The following is a 22,081-nucleotide window of genomic DNA, read 5'->3' on the forward strand; positions in this document are numbered from 1 at the left end:
TCAGCTTTCAGCCAACAGCTTAAAGTATGACAGACATGGCAGCATTAACAATTTTTGGAGGTCCTTAAGAGTTCAACTTCCACTGAGAGGGAGAGATATCTGAAGACAACAGAGAAAGATCTGCAAGTGTACTTTGCACTGTCTATCCTGAGTATGTCTAGTTTAGTGCTGAATTGGGTTCTCACATATAGAGATTCTGCATAAGAATTAGCACACATTTCTTTCTGTTGAAGAATCAGCTATGTTGCTCCAGAAACAAACAACTATGGAGATGGCTACCCTGGCCAACATTTCAGCTTGACCCAGTCTAGCCAGTCATTCAGGTATGGCTAAATGAAAAGACACTCTTTTCTCATTCTCTTTACTCTGGTAAAGTTTGAGATGCATCATCCAAATCAACCTGCAATGTTTGACATAAAAACTGTTCCATGGCTACAAAACACTGGAACCATAGATGTAAACATAAATCCAAGTTATGGAGATAAACTTCAATTGATCCAACAAGTAGAACAATTCATCTGAGTAGATTCCTAAGAGACCTCATTCAAAAATTTGTTAGTCTCTAAGGTGCCACAAGTACTCCTCATTGAAACACTCTTTCCCCTAAGGGATGTATTTATTTATTTGAACCTAATTCTGGATTGGTGCTAACAGACTGAATAAAACTGTTGGGATACTTTAAATCAATTTCTGCTGTACAGCTATGGGGCCTAAAAACCAGTGGAGTGACATTTTATGACCCATAAATGGAAGAAACAAAGCAGTCTTCTTCCTATTAAGTTAAGGGTTGTGTGGATCAGCATACCCCCAAAACTCCTTAAATGAGGAGGTGGCGGCACCCAGGTCTCCAGCTCCCCTGCCCTGGAAGCAAAAGAAGCAACTCTTATCGGAGCCTCTTCTCTCTTCTCAGACAATACGATCTGGCTTCTTTAAATCTGTAGCCGGAGAGTGAAGACCAAAAGTGCCACTTAAGTGGTATATCCTGAGGAAGGCCAAGGTTGTTTCTCTCTAGGAAGACTGTAGAATTCACTGGAGCTTTACTGCTAGAAAGGGCTTCCCCATGAAAGAAAGTGGCTGAGAGGCTTGTCTCTGACATCTGGCTGGCTGATCATTAATTTCTGGTTGCTATTGAGGTGGTAACAGATTTAGAAAGTCTCAAGGAGATGTCCTATCAGAAGCATCCCCATCATGTTCATTTGTATTTTTGATATTAGGGTATGCCAACAAAATATTTGGGCCTGGTGAGAGCTCAAGAGAATGGGATCTATTGTACTGAGTCCACTGGTTTTTCCTCTTCCAACTTTAAAGTTGGCCTATTTGGGTAATAAAGAAGGACATAACGTAATTTATCTTTCCCTTGGCTCTAAGGATTAGATATGGATCTCTCCTTTCCATAGAGGATCCTAGTTCCCGAAGATTCTCCACTGTAGCTGGAATACTGGATCCTGAATAACGACCTTGGAACAGAACTTGTCCTTTCAAAATATCAAAAGCAGAAGGAGACATTTAGTCTTCAGAGGAGGAGACTCATTTCTCTCTCTCTAACCTGGCCCTCTATTTTGAATGTCCTAAATTATGTCTTTGTTAAATGCAAGAAATCTGATGCAGTTTGGACTGAAATTTCACAGTCTGCTTTTCACTGTGCAGCCTGGCTGCTGTAACCCTGAGATGGAAGAGGGAGATGCTTCCTAGTGGGATAAGATAGGGTGCAGCACATAGAAGGGTTAGGATCTTCATTGCTCCTTGTTGCCAAGGTCTTTTATTTTCTCTGTGGGTTACACCTTTAAATTTCTGTCCTTCACCATGGAAACAAAACACAACAGACATCTTGTTCTCAAATTTGCTTTTATCCTTGTTCAACTTGTATCACCCAGACAGTAAGCCTTTCACTGAAGAAGTTTGTTCTTTCTGGCTGTTTTTTTTAATCTAAATTAAAATAAAGGTATTTTAGATTGAACTAAACATATTTTACTGTGTGTACAAAAACACAGAAAGTGGAAAGGAGGTGGCAGCAGCTGCCTACTCAGGTTTTTAAAGGCAGATGCAGAGTTGCTGCATGAGCAACTCAAACTGAGGAAAGCACAGTTGGTTCACGTTCTGCAGACTGAGGGGGTGAAAAGACTGGGGGGTTGGAGATCATATAGAAGCCCAAGGGACCTCAAGGGAAGAAGACCCTGATTTGTAAAGGTATTTAGGTGCCTAACTCTGACCGATTTCCAGGAGAGTTAGGTGTCCAAATACCTTTAAAAAATTTGGCCCAAAATACCTAGAAAAAGTAGGGAAAAATTCACTAGCTGTCCCTGAAACAGGCAGTATAAATCCTCTTGGGAATGTATCTGCCCCATTCAATACCTAGGTCTCTTCACAATTGAGAGGGCCTTAGAAAGCTGGGGCTCCAATCTTTGCCCTACTCTTGCAACTGAGGGGGCGTCTCAGGAAAAGGATGTTCTCACACTTTTACTTCTACTGCACTGTGACTTTTTACCTAGAAGTAATAAAAAAATTGTTACACTTTTCTTTCACCTGACTTTTCTTAAGCTAGTAGGAGAAACGTATGCATGTTTAAACATTAGCAAATGGCTGTACAAACTCCGCAATCTCAATACTTGGAAGCTTCCTGATCCGGGACAGGTCGTGCAGGGTAGGGGAGGGGTGAAGATCTGCATGGCAGAAATCAAACTTCTCCTAGACACTGTCATCATTTAGATTACTCTTTATTTAGACTGTCTGCTTCATTTTTAATTGTTTATCTCTCATTTATTCACTACATAGTATCTTGTTCTTTTGTGCAATTTAATACTTTATGATCTCTGCTTTTAAGCATTTCTGGATATGTCCCAAACCCTTTTACCTTCCTGTGTGTCCTATCAAAGATAATCTTCAAGTGAGACAGTGGCAGCAAATAACAAGAAGTAAAATAATATCAATTTTATCTTTAGCTTCTCAGAAACTGAACATGCAGTGCGTCAATTTTATATCCGTTAGGTATCCTAATGAATGACGCTAAAACTATTCTACAGCCTTGATTATTCTCAATCAATACCATGCCTAAAAACAACTGCCATTCAACTGTATGTGAGTTAATTAACTTCAGTGTGAGGGAGTATCTGAAAGCTATTAATTCAAATTTTGATAGGATTATGGGGGGCTGTTCTTTATTTAAACCACTCATCTCTGTATGTCAAGTTAAAAGACAGTATCACAGTCTTAATGATATTTACCACATTTGTCAAAAACACCTATTCACCATACTAGAAATAAAATCAACAAACGCTAGCAAATGTAGGCAGTTCATCTTTCTAGTTTCCTTTTATGGGTTCAGTTAGTCTATAACGTGACATCCAAAATCAAGACACAGGACAGAGTAGTTCACGTGGATGCAAACTAAGATTCACTATTAACCCTGTATTACCTTCAACCAAACATCAATTTATTTCCTAGGAGAAATATCTTATTTGCAACATTTATCAATATTTGGTTTTCACAGAGCATGCTTCCTAGGTGCACAGGAAGCGTTAGCATAGCATGTTGTGCTCTGAGCAACAGAGCCACAACACGGTCCTTCCTGAGTCCGCTGAAAAACATATATTTTGGAGAAAAGGGAAGAGCCAAATAATGGACAGACAGTTTTATGACTGATCTGGGTCGGGCCAAGGGAAAAAATTAGTCGGCTGTAATGGATTCCCACAATTATCACAGACATTGAAGACAATAAATCAACTCTTTGACTACCCCACATTTTTCTTTATAAAGCTGAAGGATTAATTCTTGTTTCAAAAATATAAATTATAATTATTGTAACCATTTGGACATCAGTTCTTTTCCGCGAAGCTTTGACCTGCATTATTCACTGTGAAGTGGAACATAACCAGTACCAAGTCTATCATGAAGATACAAGAGTCTACAACTTGTACTTCTATACTATATGATTATAGGCATTGTATCTGCAATGGCCGACATTCAAGAGTTGCTCTGACAATATATGAAGTTCTTTCAGAGTTTATTGTTTATTATTTGTATAATGGTGGTACCTAAATGCACCAATAAGGACTGAACACCCATTGTGCTAAGTGCGGTACAACCAGAGTAAAAGACACCCCCTTCCCCAAGCAGCTTACAGTCTAATGAAGACAAGACAGAATAAGTGTGAGTAGCAATCAGAAGAAATGGGGAAGGAAGGACTCAAAGAATCAAAGTCCTTTAAGTAAAATAGACTGATTGGGGTGCTGTTATCCTTAAACAAACAACAGTTTGTCCTGTTTACAGGAGCAATGTAAAATGAGGAGCAGATAAATGCCATCTTCACTGGCAGAATTTCATCTGATTTCACATACTGAGGTCCTGGCGAAGCTGTGAGAACATCCCATGCTCCTCATGGCTGTTGAAGGCCAGCAGGGAGGTCCTGGGTCTACTACTGACTGAAATTGTTACTGTTTTTTCCTGGAACAGCAAATGCTGACCACTGAAACAAACAGTCATTAAGTTCTTGGTTAAGAAGCCATTACTTTACTGAACTCACCAGTTACCACTATACTTCCTTCAAACTTTCTTGGTTCTGGATGGCTATGGAGGAGTTCATGTCAATGCAGCTTTGGATTCCTCTGACTTCCTGTGACACTATCAATCTGTTTTTTTTACCTGAGTATGGTAGAAAGACATCTGTTTCTACCTTTAATTGATGCTCTTCTGACAATGCATAAAGTTCTGGTGGACCAGGATTACCTTTGATATAGATAACCACAAGGTGCAGGTGCCATGCCTTTGTAGTCAGGCAAAGGGTAAAAATTGTTCTTTAACTGATCCAACCTTTCCTTTAAGAGGCTGCAAAAAGTAGTACTGGATAACTAGTCATCCAAACCACAGAGACTTCCACAACTGCCTAATACATAGCAGCGATGGACTTGCGTCTTTGCCGCTGATATTTATGGTAAGTATGAGTAAAGGTGGGCAAATGCGTGTTGTGCTGGGAAAGCTGTGTTCATCAGTGCATGGATTGTTTTGTGCTGGGAGATTTGTGTTGATTTGAATGTGGGCTGTGTTCATCTGGGAGATCTGTGTTGATTTTTGAAGGTGGTGAATTGGGGGGGTATGCTGCAGTGAGTGGCTCTGTGTGTTTGGGGTTATTGTGTATGGTTGTACTGTTGGCTGTCCTGATTTTGTGTGTGTTTTAGTGTGGTGCTAGGAAACTTATATGGATTTGTGTGTGTGGTGAATTAGGGGAGTATGCTACAGTGAGGAGCCATGTATGTTTATTATTGTGATTGCTGATTGTGTTGTTGTCTGCGTGGTTGTGCTAATTTGCATCGGGGGGTTGTTCTGGGAGAGTAGTGATGATTTGTTTGACAGTTGAGCACATAGGTATGGCAGTTGGGCCAAGTAATTTACCACCTGTGCCGGGGTAGTCAGTAGGCAGACTGCAAACCAAATCCGGACAGCCAGACCCTTTTGAACAGACCTTGAAATCCCTTTATTTAATTATTATTTTATTATTTGTCTTATTATATTCTCTGGACTCTGGACCTTGACTATACCTCGACCAAGAAATTTGGACCTTGACAAAAAATAATTGATTACCCCTTATCTGTACAGTCTCCCCCATATGACCAATGAAACTGCAGTATGTAAATTAGCTATACAATAAGAGTGGTTGGTTGATTGAGTTATATCTCTGATATCACAATGGTCTTAGCATGGTATAGAATAGATATGTACCTTACTCTAGCAGTACACTGCACAGATACAATTCATAAAGTCAAAATGCCTGAGAACTTAAGAACTAGATTGTAACAGACCACACAACCCAGTGATGATTCAAGCTGCTGATATTCTGAACAAAAAGAGCTCTCAACCATGCTTATAGCTGCTTCCATAACTTCATGCTGACCCTACAAACATTTTAGCCTTCAGAATGACATATAGAGAATCTTATTATATAAATTAGACATCTCAAGGAGACTGTAAGGCATTTGGGGCAGCAGTGCTATCGGTACACCAGTGACACACAGTTCTAGCTCTGGTTCTGTTGAAATGGAGTTTCCAAATGTCTCGCTGAGACCCTGAAGAGAACAAGTTGAAAGATCCAACATGGAGAAAGAGTGAATTAACAGCGAGGGAAAGCAATTTGAGGAACTGAGGAGGTATGTAACTGGTCTATGTATTGGTAAAGGTCCTCTCCTGCTACACTGGTTTACAATCTTTACATACTTCTGGACCACATTGTGCTTGGATTACCAGGAAGCAGCAGTGGCTCTGTGATGGGGTGTACTCCCCACAATGGCTCTGCAAGAGCTGAATTAGGCCAAAGTGGCCCAATCAGCCAATTAGACTGCAAATGGGGGAGACTTAAGCTGGAGGAAGCTAATTAGAAGGAAGTTCAAATGTGAGGGTCTGGGGAGGACTTCTACAAAGGTAGGCGGCTGGCTATAGTGAAGGGAAGGAAGAAAGCCTGCAGTCCCCTACCCTGGGGCAGGGGAGACACAAGATGGTAGGAAGGTGTTCAGTGGCGAGTAATAACGGGTGCAGCTGCAGCCCTAGCCCTTAACTGTTCACTACAGGGCCCTGGACTGGAACCCAGAGTAGAGGGTGTTTTTAAGGGCACTTCTATAAAAACTGCCGGAGTCAAGGATAGAGAGACATAGGGCAGCAAATGTGAGGACTGCCTGACACTGCTTGTGGAAAGAGACTTTGAAAGACAACCCGCTTCCCCCAAAGGGTACCTGGTGAGTGACCTGGCTGGAGGGCTAAGTCATGAAGAGGAAGTAGCAACAAGAGACGGAGTGCCATCAACAGGATGGATGTCAGCCTCACAGAGCTAATCGCCAGGAGATGACGCTGTCCAGCAGTGAGTAGAACACCCGTCACAGGTTCATACAATTTTTGTTTCCATTTGTGACCAGCTATTTGATTGTATTCTTTCCTGGATGAGGCAAACCTTGCAACACTAATCCATGCTTGTCATTACTAGGCTGAACTAATGCAGTACTGTCCATTTGGGGCAATATACTCCTAGTAGTTAAGAGGCATAGAATATGGCAGTCTATTAACTTACTGGGGTAGGTCCACATGAGCATATGAAATCAGTGCTATGTGAACCTTAGTGGGTTCAAATCTGTCTGTAGGTACAGTCCAACACACTGGTTATAAATCTCTATATGGCTGAGAACTGGTATATCACAAACTATGCCATGAGACTAAGCAAGCTTCATCAGCTATTGAAAATGATTCCTCATATGAATAAAAAATTCCTCAAGATCAATGGATTGAATTGAAGACATTATGTTCTTTGTTTGAGACTTGAAACCAAACTTGTTTTACATTGTGGAACATAAAATATCTTAGCATTTAAATTTGTAAGTTTTATAATATGCTTTTTGGGGAGTAATCTGTTTGATTAGAATCATCTGCTAATTATAATTTATTTTTAAATGTATAAAATATACCTGTCACATTTGTCCCTAGGTTAATGAATGATATTAAACACTAATCCGTACATCAATTCATACCAACACAAAGCCAGCCCATAAACAGTTAATAGCTTCAGGCAAAAGATGAAAATATAGACTGAGTACTGCTTGCTGAAGATCAACAGATTTTGCTCTGTTGGACCAGTTGGGAAAGCAAATGCAATACCAAGTGCCTGCACTGAAAATAATCTGCCTATACCTTCCATATGCTTAAGTCTAGGGTGTTAACAAGAGTACCCCACATGATATCAACTGTCATGATGGCACTAAGTGAAAGAGACAGTCTTTCGGGTTGCCAAGAACCAAACCCTATGTAAGATTGCATCCATGTTCAAATATTCAAAACAGTTAATTTCAGGACTTGGTAGACTTGGATTTGAAGTTTCCAATATTTACTACATGGGTTCCAAGTCCTGGTCTATTCCATCTCGATGATTTGGAATCTACCAGAGTAGTCTGAGTTTCGTCAGACTCTTAAATTCTGAAGGCCTACTTGTATCCCCGAGGAAGTAGCACTGGAACATTTATGGCTATGCAGAGATGCTTGCAAGACTTCCCTGCGCCTACCTAGGTGCTGAGGTATGATATTAAAGGATCCCAATATCACAAAGGGCCACCCTAACATCTGTGGTGACCTCCTCCCTAATTGACTTTTCAGTCAGGTACTGGGGGGGGGGGGAATAAAAGCCTCCTGCTAAAAAGGAAGCGAAGAGAGAGAGAGAAGCACGTGCCGGGGAGGGGCGAACGGCTCGCTGGAGCCGTGGGCGCAGCTGGCCCTCCCTGCCGGTTTTGGCGGGAAAGCCATGCGCGGGCTAGGGAGCAGTTGCCTCGCTCACCGCCCCCGTCGTCTCCGACCCCTCACACAGGCCGGGCAGGCCCTGGCTATTTAATGGGCGGGGGGGAGGACACACCCTTTCACCCCGAGTCTCTGAGCCCCTTCGCCACAGAGCCCCGCGCCCCCGCACAGCCAACGCTCACGGCCGCACGTCGCCCCCACAGGGGAGTCGCTCACAGCACCAATCGCAGGCCCCGAGGCACGTTCCCCCGGGAGCCACCCCACCCCGAACCTCCCTCCGACTGACCCAGCTGGGGGGAGGGCGGCGTCGCCTGTAGCTCCGCTTATCCCCCGAGGGGCCGGGCCCCCGCACCCCTGCTACTCACCGCGTTCTCGGGCTCCATCTCCGGTGTCACGCCGGCCTCAAAGTCCCCCGCAGCACGTTTCCCGCACGCAGCTTCCTCCACACGCCGCGGCAGCTCCGAGCCTCGACGCGCTCCTGACTGTGTACCCACACAGAGCCGGAGGAGTCACATCGGGACGGGCGGGCCCGGAAAACGGAGTGTGTTGCGGAGGGGGGGGTCTTCTCCCTGCCTAGCGCACGGGTAGGGGGCAGCACTGAGCTAAAATGGGGGGCGGAGATTGATATCCGGGATTGTCTGGGGCAGCCGGGGAAAAAGAGAAGCGGGCGGTCAATTGTCTCTCCCACAGAACTACCTGCCCTCCCTTCCCCATGCGCCCCACAGAGCTACCTCACTCCCTTCCCCTTCATGGGACCCACACAGCTACCTTGCCCCGTTGTTGTGTGGCGCTCACAGGGGAAAGAGCATAAGGCAGCATCTCGCCAGGGCTCCAGCATAGCTACCCTCCCACAGTCCCTCCAGTGGATCCCACAGAACTATTCTCCTCCCTATGGGCCCCACACAGATACTACTTCATCCCCTCGTGCCCCCTAACATATCTATCCTCCCAAGAACTATTCAACATCCAGCTCTTATCAGCACACTGCAACCCCAACAGATATCGCCTCCAAAGCCTCACTGAGTTCCACTCAGTTATCTCTCCATATCCCATCTACCACCTGCTTCAGCCCATTCAGTCATCTTCTATCTCCCCTGCAGCCCATTCAGTTACTGCTCCTCCTTCCATCTTCTGCAAAACACATCCTACCTGCTAACCCCCCCCCCCATTCTCCCTGCTACTCCCTTCAGCACACTTCTTTATCACTTCCAATCCCCCCTTTCAGTCATCATCCCAGCAATCATCCCTTCCCTGCAGCTTGGGCAGTTTTCACTCCCCATCCCAGTAAAAGAGCTCTTTCATTGAGTTATAAGAGATCAGTGTTTAGGGGCCATGCCTGGAAAGTGGAACTCCCCCCTCTGCCAACCTCCCTTGCACCTGCTGGTGCTGTCACTCACCCTCAGAGCTCAGCCTGCCTCTCTGGGACAGGCACGCACAACTCCTAAGCACTACACAAAAACCCCTTTACAGCTCCTTAGACACCCTAAAGCACTGGGAGTGGGAGGGCTGCTTACTCACCTCCACGGGGTGAGTTACTAGACCCTGGGGCACCACCAGTAGCAGCAGCTGGATAGGAGTTGGTTTCTGACTTCCAGGCCTGGAGCAGCAGGAGAAAGCAGCACAAAGCTGTTGGCTGCTGGCTGCTCCTCCATTCCGTGTGCTTCTGAGTTTCTGACACTCGCATACATTCCTTCTCCCCCTCCCCCTTAGTGAGTATCATTTCACCAACAAACCCTCATTACACACACTTGCAAAAACACTGATCACAGGCTGGCTGGCACACAAACATACAAGAATAGTACCAGGGAAGGGTGGTGTAAATATTACAAATTGGAGCTCAGGAGGACTCTGTGAATGAGCTAGATTCCTCATTGAAACACCTCGCAAAAGTCCCCACACAATCCCAAGATCCCATTATATGTGCACCATATAATGGTGGCCTGATGTGCAGGCCACTATCTTAAAATTAAAAAAATAAATAACCTTGAAATATTTCAGTTAGCCACAGTCACACAAAGTAAACTTCTGTCAACCTGTGTGTGTGCGTGTATATATATATATATTTATATAACCTCCACCATGATTTGTTATTTGGGATTGAACCTTTTAACTCCATTAGCTAATGGTAGTAGCTGGCATAGCCTATATGTGGAACTCGACCAGCCACTGGAGTTACTTGCCCATTCAGTTACTGCTTGCTGAGATTACAAACAATGGTTCCATTTAGTGTCAATTATCACAATATTTTTTGTGATGTAGGTACCTACACTGGGAGGTGAGCTGAAATGTACTCATTTGACACAAGCCACCAAATAACTTGTCAATGATTATTTGGTCATCATCAACCAGATTCTAGCTAGTGACTTAAAAATTAAAGGACGTGTGGCATATAAACAAGCTTTTGATTGATTGATTATATAGCATTTCCACATTTCTTTCAGCTCTGAGGAGGTGCTGCACTACTTTCATTGAGATAACTATAGTGCTCCTTCATTAGCCAGTTGTAGGATGACCATATTTCCCTGTGCTGAATACGGGACACCTGGTAAAATTACTCGTATTCAAGAGAATTCAACAGCAATCAATCAGAACTATGCAGTACAAATGTTAAAATTAACATCAAGTTGACTGAGCCCCTGTTAAAAAGAAATACTGCACAGTTGGATTCTTTTCATTTACCTTCTTATGTTTAAGGCTTTAGGGCTCACACGGGGAGAAGTGACACACACACACTCCCATACACACCTCTCTCTGTGCCTGGAGGCAGCTTGTCCCTTCCTGCCTGCACAGTGTCAAAAGGCAGCTAACACCTCCAGGCTGCTGCCGGTCACCAACATAACCCGACCGCCTCCTGTCCCCTGGCTACAGTGCTGGCAGGAAGGAATTAAGCCCTAAGGATGCATTGTGCACCAGGGCTCAGGGAACCTGACTGCAGGGGCTTCAGCTAACCCTGCCAGAGAGGTGGCTCAGCAAGGGAGGATACCTAGGACAGGACCCAGGGCGAGAGGGAGCTGGGGTGAAGAGTGTGCTACACTAAGTCCCTGCCCTGAGAGCTGCTGTGGCGCCTGCAGGGTTGGGGCATGAACAGGCTGGAAATCGCTTCCCCCCGCCACTCCAGAGCTTAGTTGAGGGGTGGAGAGGCTTCCCTATGCCAGCACTATATGGGGCTTTGGCACGTGCAGGGGTTGGCTCCTCCTGGCCAGTACCCCAGGCTGGAAGGTCTTGGGCTTCCCCAGGGCACTGGCCTAGCTGGAGGCAGTTGTGGAAGAAAGGAGCCTGTCAGCCAGGCCGTTGGTGAGCTGAGTGCTCTGATCCTGGGCTGGTTCTCTGCACAGTGCTGGGAGCAGGACGCACCTCACTGGGGGGAATATGGAGGACCAGCGGGGCTGGGGGAGTGAAGGGGCAAAGCAGGGAGAGGACAGTGAGATGGGAAGCACGTAAAGGGCCAATGGGTGGACAGCAGCGGTGACACGTAACCAGCTGCCACCTGGTGCCTGCCCACACTCGCCAGCCATGGCAGCACGCAGCCAGTGCTGTCTGGAAAAGGGATGGGGGCTATGCTGATGGATCAGCATGGGGAGCGGCCAGCCCCATGCCCTGCAGTTTTGCCCTGCCACCAGCCTTGTACACCCACCCAATTGTCAGCCACTGGACGCCCCCTGCTCACTGCTGGTGGGCAGGACGCTGGCAGCAGGGATCCAGCTAGTAGCAGGACCCGCAAGTACTGATGTGGTGGGAAACAGAAAATACGGGACAGTTTGCCCGTTATTAAGAAGAAGTCGGGACACCTGCAGGAGGACTTAAATTCGGGACTGTCCCTTTAAAAACGGGACATCTGGTCACCTTAGCCAGTCACCCTAGCCATAGTAGTATTGTTGCAGTCGTTAGCATGCTGAACTTGGAAACTCAGCAAATGAGATTTGTAGGATCCTGTGTCTTTAGCACATAATCATGTGAGAGTTAACTCTTAGGGCTTGTCTATACTTACCAGATTGCTGTGGCAATCAATCCATTGGCAGTCGATTTAGTGGGTCTAGTGAAAACCCGCTAAATCGACTGCCGATCGCTCTCCTGTCAACTCCTGTACTCAACCTGATTGAGAAGAGTAAGGGGAATTGACAAGAGAGCATCTCCCATCAATGTTGCGTAGTGTGGACGATAAGTAGATCATTGATTTGAGTTAAGCTATTCACGTAACTCAAATTGCGTAGCTTAGATCGACTTTTTTCCCTTTTGTGTGAACAAGGCCTTAGTGGTGAAATTTTTAAACTGGCTGAGAAAATAAAACTACATCATAAGAGTAACATTAAAATTCAGAAGGATTAATGGTTATTTTATAGAGACTTGCTGAATTACAATCACTGACCTAATTTTATGAATACCTACCACAAAACACATACGTTTAACCTAATAACAGCGTGTTGTTTCTACATGCTTTCATCTGATATGGCTTTGAACTCTCCAGCTTGGAATATAAAAGGCATATGAAAGACTTGTCTTCCTGTTCTGCCTTACAAAGCATTTAAAGAAATCTGAGATATGAAAGATTGCATGGCATATTTTTAACTGCTGGATTTTATTTTATCCTAGACATGATACAGCTATTTCAAAACCTAGATCTTTGACATCTTACATTTAACACTAAAAATCATGATAAAAATAGGACTTTTGAGAACAGATGAGAGGGTGACCTGTTTTTGATTTTGATAATTTAAAATTTGAAATCCTGAAAAGCCAAGAAACTTATAGTAAATATTAATGAAGTAGGGTTGGTAATATTTTAGTCTCTATTAACTATTAAAACTTATTAACCATTAACATGATTTAAATATTGTAACAGTTACTGTGCTGGCTGCCTGGTGTGTGTTTTCTCCAAAATGAGAAATATACCCTGGCTTAGGCAGTCATTCAGAGAGGAAGTCAGTAGTGTCTGTTTTTAATTCCTCTCCATCCATCAGAAGGATAAAATGAGCTCTCTGTGTATTCTCTTCCAGAAATAAAAAGATATGGTTCTTTGTTTTATGGACTTGTGCCTGCAAGGCATTTTTCTTTTCCAGGTGTTGGGAAGGAAGAGCCAGGTGGTAAGCAAAGTTAAAGATAATCATGAGGAAAATAAGAGAGCTGAGAGATTTGGGAGTGAGTGTACTCCAGGTACAAAAAGCGGGAGCTCGATTTTGTGACTAAGACAGGGTTGGAAATCGGGACTCCTGGCTTTCATTCCCAGTTCTGCTATTGATTTATTGTTTGACCTTGAGAAAGTCACACCCCATGCTTTGATTCAGTTTCCCATCTGTAAAATGCAGATAATAATACTGACCAACCTACCAGGTAGTTGAAAGCATCTTAAGATACCCACATGGAAATATTATCATTATTGTATTATTATTAGATGGGGGAGATTTCTGATTTCACATATTCATACCTGAAAAAAAGTAACTCAGGATGCTGCTTAGAGATTGAGTATAGAATAAATGTATGTGGGGGAAAATGTTAAATTTATGGAAAATTACAATACTTTCTCCAATTTTTAAGGGACTTTTGTTGTGACTTTCCCTTTATGACAACTTTGCAGGGGTTTTCCTCAATTTGGGGACTTATCCTGTGTTCTTTGCACACCAAGAAAGCCCATAATTCTAAACATGCAAGGAATTTGGGACCTAGGCTTTAAAGGCAATAGTTTTACTCTTTAGCAGCATATTTTGATGGTTATCCATATAGTGCCATCTAATGGGAGGGGCAGTGGGGGGGAATTGTCCAGGGCCAGTGGAAAACTGAAGATAATTATAAAATTTCGAGGGAGTTCTCCCAATTTATGTAAGCATTTTTAATTTTTTTTAGTAATTCATTATCTTCTTCTCCCCCTCTCTCTTCTTGATGCTGTCTCCACTGCTTCTACCTTTCTCTGCTTGTCATATTTCTTTGTCCCTAGTCACTCACATTTGAAGCCTTTCCCCACTCTTTTTTTTTCTTGTCCCTCTCTTTCTGGCTCCTTTACCCCCCCCCCCATTATATTTCCTTGTCCCATCTGTGTCCCAGTCACTCTTCCCCTTATCTGTGCTTGTGCTTGTCCTCTTCTGTTTGTCCCTTGTTCCTTTTCTGCTTCTAGACGTCCTTTCTCTTTTGCCTCCATTCATTTTTGTCTCTCTGTTTTTCAACCTTGTGTCCCTCTTTCCTCACCACCCTCTCTTTTAAAATCTTCTGCCCTGTTCCTCCATTCAGACTGCGATCATCAGTGAGGAGAGGACTCTACTTCAACTATCTTCTGATGGGTCAGTCCATATTAACCAAACATTCTGCTCAGTGTAGGCTAGTTACTCAGTGGTGTCCTCTCCCATCTTGTTCCTACGTAGCAGCTGTGTTTACTCATCAGATGATTGAAAGGAACAGAAGGTTTCTTGATCTTAATGGTCAGTGCTTAAGGGAGGCTGCTGACTTGCTGTTTTTGATGGCAGACTTCTATAATCCAAAGTGCATTTAGCATCCAAACGTTCTGGTTCAGACCACCCCTGGGAACCATGCCAGGATGATAACTGATTTATAATGCAAACCTGTCCTGGATTGCCAGAGATTAGATTTAAAAATTCAGAGTTTATAGTACAAGGACACTATTTTAGATTTTTTTAAATCTTAATTTAAGACTATATTGCCCGGCCTACACTAGATATTTAGGTCGGTTTAACTATGTCAGTTAGGGATGTGAAAAATCCACAACCCTGAGCAGTGTAGTTAAGCTGAGCTAAGTCCCCACATAGACAGCACTAAATCAGATTTTTTTATCATTCTTGGGGACCAGTAGCCTAAAAAACTTCTTGGAAACAGCTTTTTCAATAAGGAATTAAACTGTGGAATTAATTGGCACAGGAAGATATTGAAGTAAATTTTTAGTAAGATCAAGAAGAGAAAGAGATGAATAAGTATAATAGCATCTGCATCAACACCAGTTAGGACAAAAATTAAAAATGCCATCAGTCCTATCCCAGTTACCTCTAAGCAGAAGACCTATGTACAAAAGCCATGTTAAAAAGGGCAATGCCCTTTCTACACCAGAAACGATAAAACCTGTACATAAAGTATGGACCCCATCCCCAAAATAAGAATCTATTGTTCAAATCTAATGGTCTGTTTGTATTAAAAAGAGACGAGGTCAATCTTAAACACAATTACAGAGTATCAGATCCTCAAATGATGTAAATAAGCATAGTTACATTGACTTCAGTGGAACTATATCAGTTTACACCCGTGGTTCTCAACTCTGGCCCACCACTTGTTCAGGGAAAGCCCTGGTGCTCCGGGCCGGTTTGTTTACCTGCCATGTCTGCAGGTTCGGCCAGTCACGGCTCCCACTGGCTGTGGTTCACCGCTCCATGCCAATGGGGGCTGCGGGAAGGGCAGCCAGCACATCCCGCTGCCCACATTGCCTTCTTCAGCCCCCATTGGCCTGGAACGGGAAACCGCGGCCAGTGGGAGCTGCGATCAGCCGAACCTGCGGACGCAGCAGGTAAACAAACCGGCCCAGCCCGCTAGGGGCTTTCCCTGAACAAGCGGTGGACCAGAGTTGAGAACCACTGGTTTACACCATCTGAGGATCTGGCCTTAAGTCTCCAACTAGATTGGTGAAGAGGTGGTTAAAGTTAAGCTCCTCATTTACTTTAATTGTTTGGTTGAATCTTCCTTTCATTGCACCCTATTACGTTTACTTTATTCTTCAAGACCTTTGATATTGAATCTAATTGTGATAAATTAATTTTTAGAGATTCTAATACAGTAATTTGCCATAATACTGTGTTTTTATATGGCTCACTGAATAAGAAATTTAATAGCATGACATTGGATAGAGGAGAGTATGAATAATTTGGAAGTATTATGAAACACAAATGGACAAGATGAATATTTTCAAGATAGATATATTTAGAAAAATGTAAGACTCTATTTTTATTTAAACTCACTTTAAGGCCTCTTTATTTTGACAGTGTAACCATAATTAAACTTGCTTTAAGGCCACTGTATTCTCCCAAAGGGTGTAAATTAAAATCAGGAGCCCATGTTTGGAGATTAATGTAATAATCTGTGAAAATAATGATTCTGAGTTCTAATCCCAGTTCAACCCATGTTTTAGTATGGGGTTGTATGGATTTCATTCTACCTCCTGGTGCTTCAGCAACCCTAGCTGGGTAGAAAAGAATCTCCCTGTAAACAAGGTGTTCTATATCTGCTCAAACATTCTGTATGTTTGGTAACAATTTTTGAGAGTCACATTGTTAATTATTTAGTTAATTAGGTATTGGGCCCTAATCTGTAAGGGGCTGACAACTTTCATCTCCCATTGATTTCAGTGGGATTTATAGGTGTTTAGCACCTTGCAGGATTTTTTCCAATGTTTGTAAAGTGCTTTGAAGAAGTAAAATGCCACATAAATGCTAAGAACCAATGCAATTTATTGTGGCCCTGATATTTTTTCTTGTTTAGTGCTTAGTATATATATTAAAAATAAATTATTCCATTTCTATCCCCTTGGAATTGGAAAAGATTCAGAAGAGGGCAACAAAAATTATTAGGGGTATGGAACAGCTTCTGTATGAGGAGAGATTAATAAGATTGGGACTTCTCAACTTGGAAAAGAGATGACGGGGGGGGAGGGGGGAAGAAATCATGACTGGTGTGGAGAAAGTAAATAAGGAAATGTTATTTACTCCTTTTCATAACATAAAAACTAGGGGCCACCAAATGAAAGTAATAGGCAGCAGGTTTAAAACAAACAAAAGGGAGTACTTCTTCACACAACGCACAGTCAACCTGTGGAATGTTGTATGGACTGTGACCTACTTTTCATGCCAATGTGCTAAAATGAATGTAGAATTTCATGCTGAAGAGGAGAAATTACAACCATGAAATTCCAATTGTAGAGGTGAAAATAGCACATTTTGCAAGCTAAGAACGGGATATCTGGCTTTAGATTTGTGTTTCTCTTTTTCAGTATCCACCTTTAAAATAGCAGTCCAGCAAACACTAAAAATATCATATTAAATGGGTTTTGATCAAATAAATAATAAAAATAGTACCTAGCTCTTATATAGCACTTTTCAGCCATAGATCTCAAAGAGCTTTACAAAGGAGGTCAGTATCATTATCCCCGCTTAAATTGTTTCTGTAGTTCCTTATCCATCATTACTGATTACCAAGGACCAGGATTAAAATCATAAGCATACCCCTTAGCCTCAATCAGGTGGGAGAAGGGTGATTTTTTTTTTTAAACTCTGAGGGGTTTTATGTAACATCAGCGCTTCCCCCCCCATATTAATCTCTTAGTTAGAATAAAGTTTTGTTAGATCATTGAAGTGTGTGTGTGTGTGGAGGGGTAAGAGGAATTTTATTTTTGCCATATTTATAGCTCATCTCCTGCTATTTTCCCTGTAGTTTACAGAATACAGTCTCTAGCTCTTGTTGCAGAAAGCTTCGTAATAGTTTTAGCTCTTGCCTTTCACCTACATCAAGATATTTGGAGGAATGTGGTGATATATAATTTAAACTAGATTTGACCTGTCATCCAGTTGTAGTGGCTCACAGGGTATAATTATCTTACGCAGATTTTGCCCTGGAGGTGTCTGAGGTCTTCACAGAACTTTAAAGAGCCTGATATTGTTCTCAAGCTGCACAGAAACTGCTCAATGGATGTTCCACATGTAGAACACACACCAGAATGGGATTTCTGTCATTGGGACTGAGAACTACAGATCATGTAGAGTGTATATAGTCCTTACACCTCAATCTGTCTAAATTTGGCCAGTGAGTTTGAATGTATGCACAAGACTAATATAATGGGGAGAGGGTGAAATTGCATAAAAATAGGACTCGCCCCAAACATGTAAGTAAGGAGAGGAAAATGGGCATCGTAAATTAAACCTTCTCAGGGAAGCTGTAATTTTCTGTTTTCCCTTGGATTTAGAGAGAGTCTATTCTAGTTTTTTATAGCTAAAATTTCTCACTTGGTATAGTTCCAGCAGTAGCAATAGTGGGAGTGTTAGTATAGACTGCACACCGGTATTTTAACTGCCATGACAGGCAGTCCTACTCAGAAATGATCTAGATAACAGTGGTAAAAATGCTGACACCTTGTTTAAATTAGCACTTCTGCAGTGGCTACCACCAGTGAAACTGCATGAGTGGTGTGACATTTTTGGAAAATAAGTGTAGTTTAGACAAGACCTTAGCCTTACTTTTCGCCTATTCTAACAATCTCTTCTTCCCCAGCCATTAAAAAAACAAGAGATTTAAAATCAAAGTTATTAAATCCTTGCAGGCAATTCTCTTAAATCTCTTTATAATCCCTCCTCTCTTGTACAATTAACACCAGGGGAGGTTAAATTGTTTTGGGGATTTCATGTTCTGATCGCAATTATGACTTTTTTAAAATTCTGTCCCTAGGATGCCTTCTGTGAGGGATTAGGGAATGTGGGCTCAATGTGCATCTGTGAGAAACAATTAGGTGTGAACATTTTGCACACCTCTTAAAATGTATTTCCAATAAAATTCATAAGTGGCTTCCATCTGCCTAAAGACATAGGCTCACACTCAGTTTTAGAAGACATGGCCAGAATCTGGCCAGCCTCAGTACTGGCTCACAAGGCGAGACTGCACGGAGTTCCCTTACCCTTGTACTTCTGTTCAGGAGCTCTCCAGAATTCTGATGGAAAGCATAGGCCTGACCCTTCCTTGTGCCCGTTGGGATGCTTGGTGCCTGAAAAGGGGCAGGATATGGTAAGGGAAGGGGCATCGCTCCACCCCCACTTCATTGTGTAGCATAGATATACTGGGCAAGAAGAGGGAAGTACGCTGTGCACTTTTAAAGGATGTTGTACAGGGGAAACTGGTGTGCAATGCCTGAGAGCTCCCAGAAGGAATTCTGGCTGAGCAAAAATCTTTCCTGGGGTCATTGTCTATTGTGCATATGCTGTCAGTGCTTCCGGCAGCATGTGGCTTGTGATAAATTTGTCTGCATCTGAATGTATGTGGGCATTAATAAAACACCTCTGAGAGTTGACAGTGCTGTCAGTCTAGACACCACAGTGACTATCAGTTAATAGGCAGATACTGTGCCCTTAACACCCACAGAACTCCCTCTGATGTTATCTGTATTCCTGGATATAGCCTACTCTGCTATGGAGCGTTCTGTTTTCTAGACTTTGTTTAAACATACTCAAAAAAGCAAATGTTGTTGTAGTTACTAATGACAAATCTTAAAGTATTATTAGTGACAAAGTTTAGTGCAATACAGTAGAATCCTCTTCGTTGGGACACCCACTGGTCCATCTTTAATTCCCAGTAAAAGGAATTCCTGATGGTCAGAAGACACCATTTAATAGTAATGCTGCTATCTTGGGAGCTGAACAGCCCACAATGGCCCAAATGTTCAAAAAGGTTTTCACCTAAGTGTGTGTGTGGGGACCATGTAGACATGTAAATCTCAGTTACTGGATAGACTCATTCAATGGGAGGGTCACCATTTACACTGGGATAAGGATTGCACTGCTTTTAGACTCATTACTGGGGCAGATCCAAGACACCTGGCATGAAACCTGAAATATATGTAGCTGCCAAGGAAAGTGACAGATGGTGGCTGGCCAGTACCTTTTAGTGGAATCAAGGTTCACCTGTAAGCAATTAAGGCCTGATCCATAAAGGTATTTAGTTATTCAACATCAGTGGAAGTTAGGAATCTAAATACTTTGGATTTGGGCTTAACAGTCCATGTAGGTAGTAGTTAGTTAACTTACTAATGAGCACCTGGACCTGATAAAAGGCTACTAGTATTGTCTTCTCCAAATCCCTTCTCAAGGCCTTTTGTTTTGTGATGCCTACAAGCAATCAACCAACACTTAAATAACTAGACTGAGGAGGAAGCTGGGAGCAGATAAGGAAGTTTTACTTATTAGTGTAAATAGAAAAGTATGGGGTGGGGATGGTAGCACCACCTATTACTAAGGTTGCCTGACACTTCATTCTAAGACCCTGTTCCATTTGGGGTGAAATATTATATACTAGGTGTATAGTTCAGGCTGAATGTTTATAGAAAACTTTTAATCAAAACTATTCATCAACTTCTAATAATGGGGATAGCAGAAAAATGTTTTACCCACTTCAAAAAAAAAATCTGGTGACCTCCTCTTTGAAGGGCTCTAACACCCCCATGACTTGGACAAGGGACTTCACATTTGGCAGAGGGTTGATGTTTGCATCAGGGATGTCTCTTGCTATTCCTGTGAAAATGGTCCCAAATTTGGCCTAGTTGTAAGCTTTTGAAAAAATCAGTTTGCACATGATCACTGGAGACTTAGATTTTAGTAGCTAACTTTCCCTGAAGACTTCCTCCATTCTGGGAATGCTCCAGCCTGGCTATGGGCAGGGTTTTCCCTGTACTTGCAACTCTGGGCTGTTGCATGCTAGTTAGGATCTGTGCCTAGGTCTCTGCACCAGAGCTGAGAGTGGGGATTCTGACTTTCCTGTGGTCTCAGTGGCCCTCCTACTAGGTCCAGGGAGCATGGAGGAAGAAGCTGCCTGATTCAAAGCCAATGGGGATAAGAGCCAGACTTGGGAGGCACAGAGATGGAAGTAGATTTGGGACAAGAACTGGGTGGGGGCGGAGGGCAGAAACTGGGACTGGAAGATAGGGTGTGAAGAGCATGGGACTAGAGTGACATACTGCATCTGAGTGGGCAAGGAGAATGGGACTGAGTTGGGGATGGAAACAGGAGAAGCCAGGCTTCTAGAGACAGACTCCATCACTAGTGGCTCTAATTCATTCCCAGAGCAGGTCCATTCTGTATGCTAAATGAGATAGGGGTCCTGTGAGGGGAGGAAACAGTATGTGATCCTGTCATTAGACTGTGACTAAGTGGAGTGGTTTGTCTCTACCACTTCTGGATGATTTTATGAAATTGCACCATGAAACTACTGTCACTATATGTATGTGGATCCCCCTTGAGTTAGCAGGGTTGTCATGTTTCAGAGTAACAGCCGTGTTAGTCTGTATTCGCAAAAAGAAAAGGAGTACTTGTGGCACCTTAGAGACTAACCAATTTATTTGAGCATAAGCTTTTGTGAGCTACAGCTCACTTCATCGGATGCATACTGTGGAAAGTGTAGAAGATCTTTTTATACACATAAAGCATGAAAAAATACCTCCTCCCACCCCACTCTCCTGCTGGTGATAGCTTATCTAAAGTGACCACTCTCCTTACAATGTGTATGATAATCAAGGTGGGCCATTTCCAGCACAAATCCAGGGTTTAACAAGAACGTCTGGGGGGGGGGGGGAGGGGTAGGAAAAAACAAGGGGAAATAGGTTACCTTGCATAATGACTTAGCTACTCCCAGTCTCTATTCAAGCCTAAGTTAATTGTATCCAATTTGCAAATGAATTCCAATTCAACAGTTTCTCTCTGGAGTCTGGATTTGAAGTTTTTTTTGTTGTAATATCGCAACTTTCATATCTGTAATCGCGTGACCAGAGAGGTTGAAGTGTTCTCCGACTGGTTTATGAATGTTATAATTCTTGACATCCGATTTGTGTTCATTTATTCTTTTACGTAGAGACTGTCCAGTTTGACCAATGTACGTGGCAGAGGGGCATTGCTGGCACATGATGGCATATATCACATTGGTGGATGTGCAGGTGAACAAGCCTCTGATAGTGTGGCTGATGTTATTAGGCCCTGTGATGGTGTCCCCTGAATAGATATGTGGGCACAGTTGGCAATGGGCTTTGTTGCAAGGTTAGGTTCCTGGGTTAGTGGTTCTGGTGTGTGGTTGCTGGTGAGTATTTGCT

At 43.0% G+C, this 22,081-nt stretch overlaps 1 protein-coding gene across 1 annotated transcript in view; it reads right to left on the reverse strand.

The window, feature by feature from the left end:
• Window positions 1-8,642, reverse strand: part of BOLL (boule RNA binding protein) — an 80,768-nt gene extending 72,126 nt beyond the window's left edge. Inside the window, exon 1 of the mRNA XM_078848000.1 lies at window positions 8,625-8,642. Within this exon, the coding sequence (XP_078704126.1) occupies window positions 8,625-8,642 (18 nt within the window). The remainder of the gene's footprint in view (window positions 1-8,624) is intronic.
• Between the last annotated feature and the right edge of the window lie 13,439 nt (window positions 8,643-22,081).

Source organism: Lepidochelys kempii, chromosome 11, assembly GCF_965140285.1.
Source record: "Lepidochelys kempii isolate rLepKem1 chromosome 11, rLepKem1.hap1, whole genome shotgun sequence".
Lineage (NCBI taxonomy): Eukaryota > Metazoa > Chordata > Testudines > Cheloniidae > Lepidochelys > Lepidochelys kempii.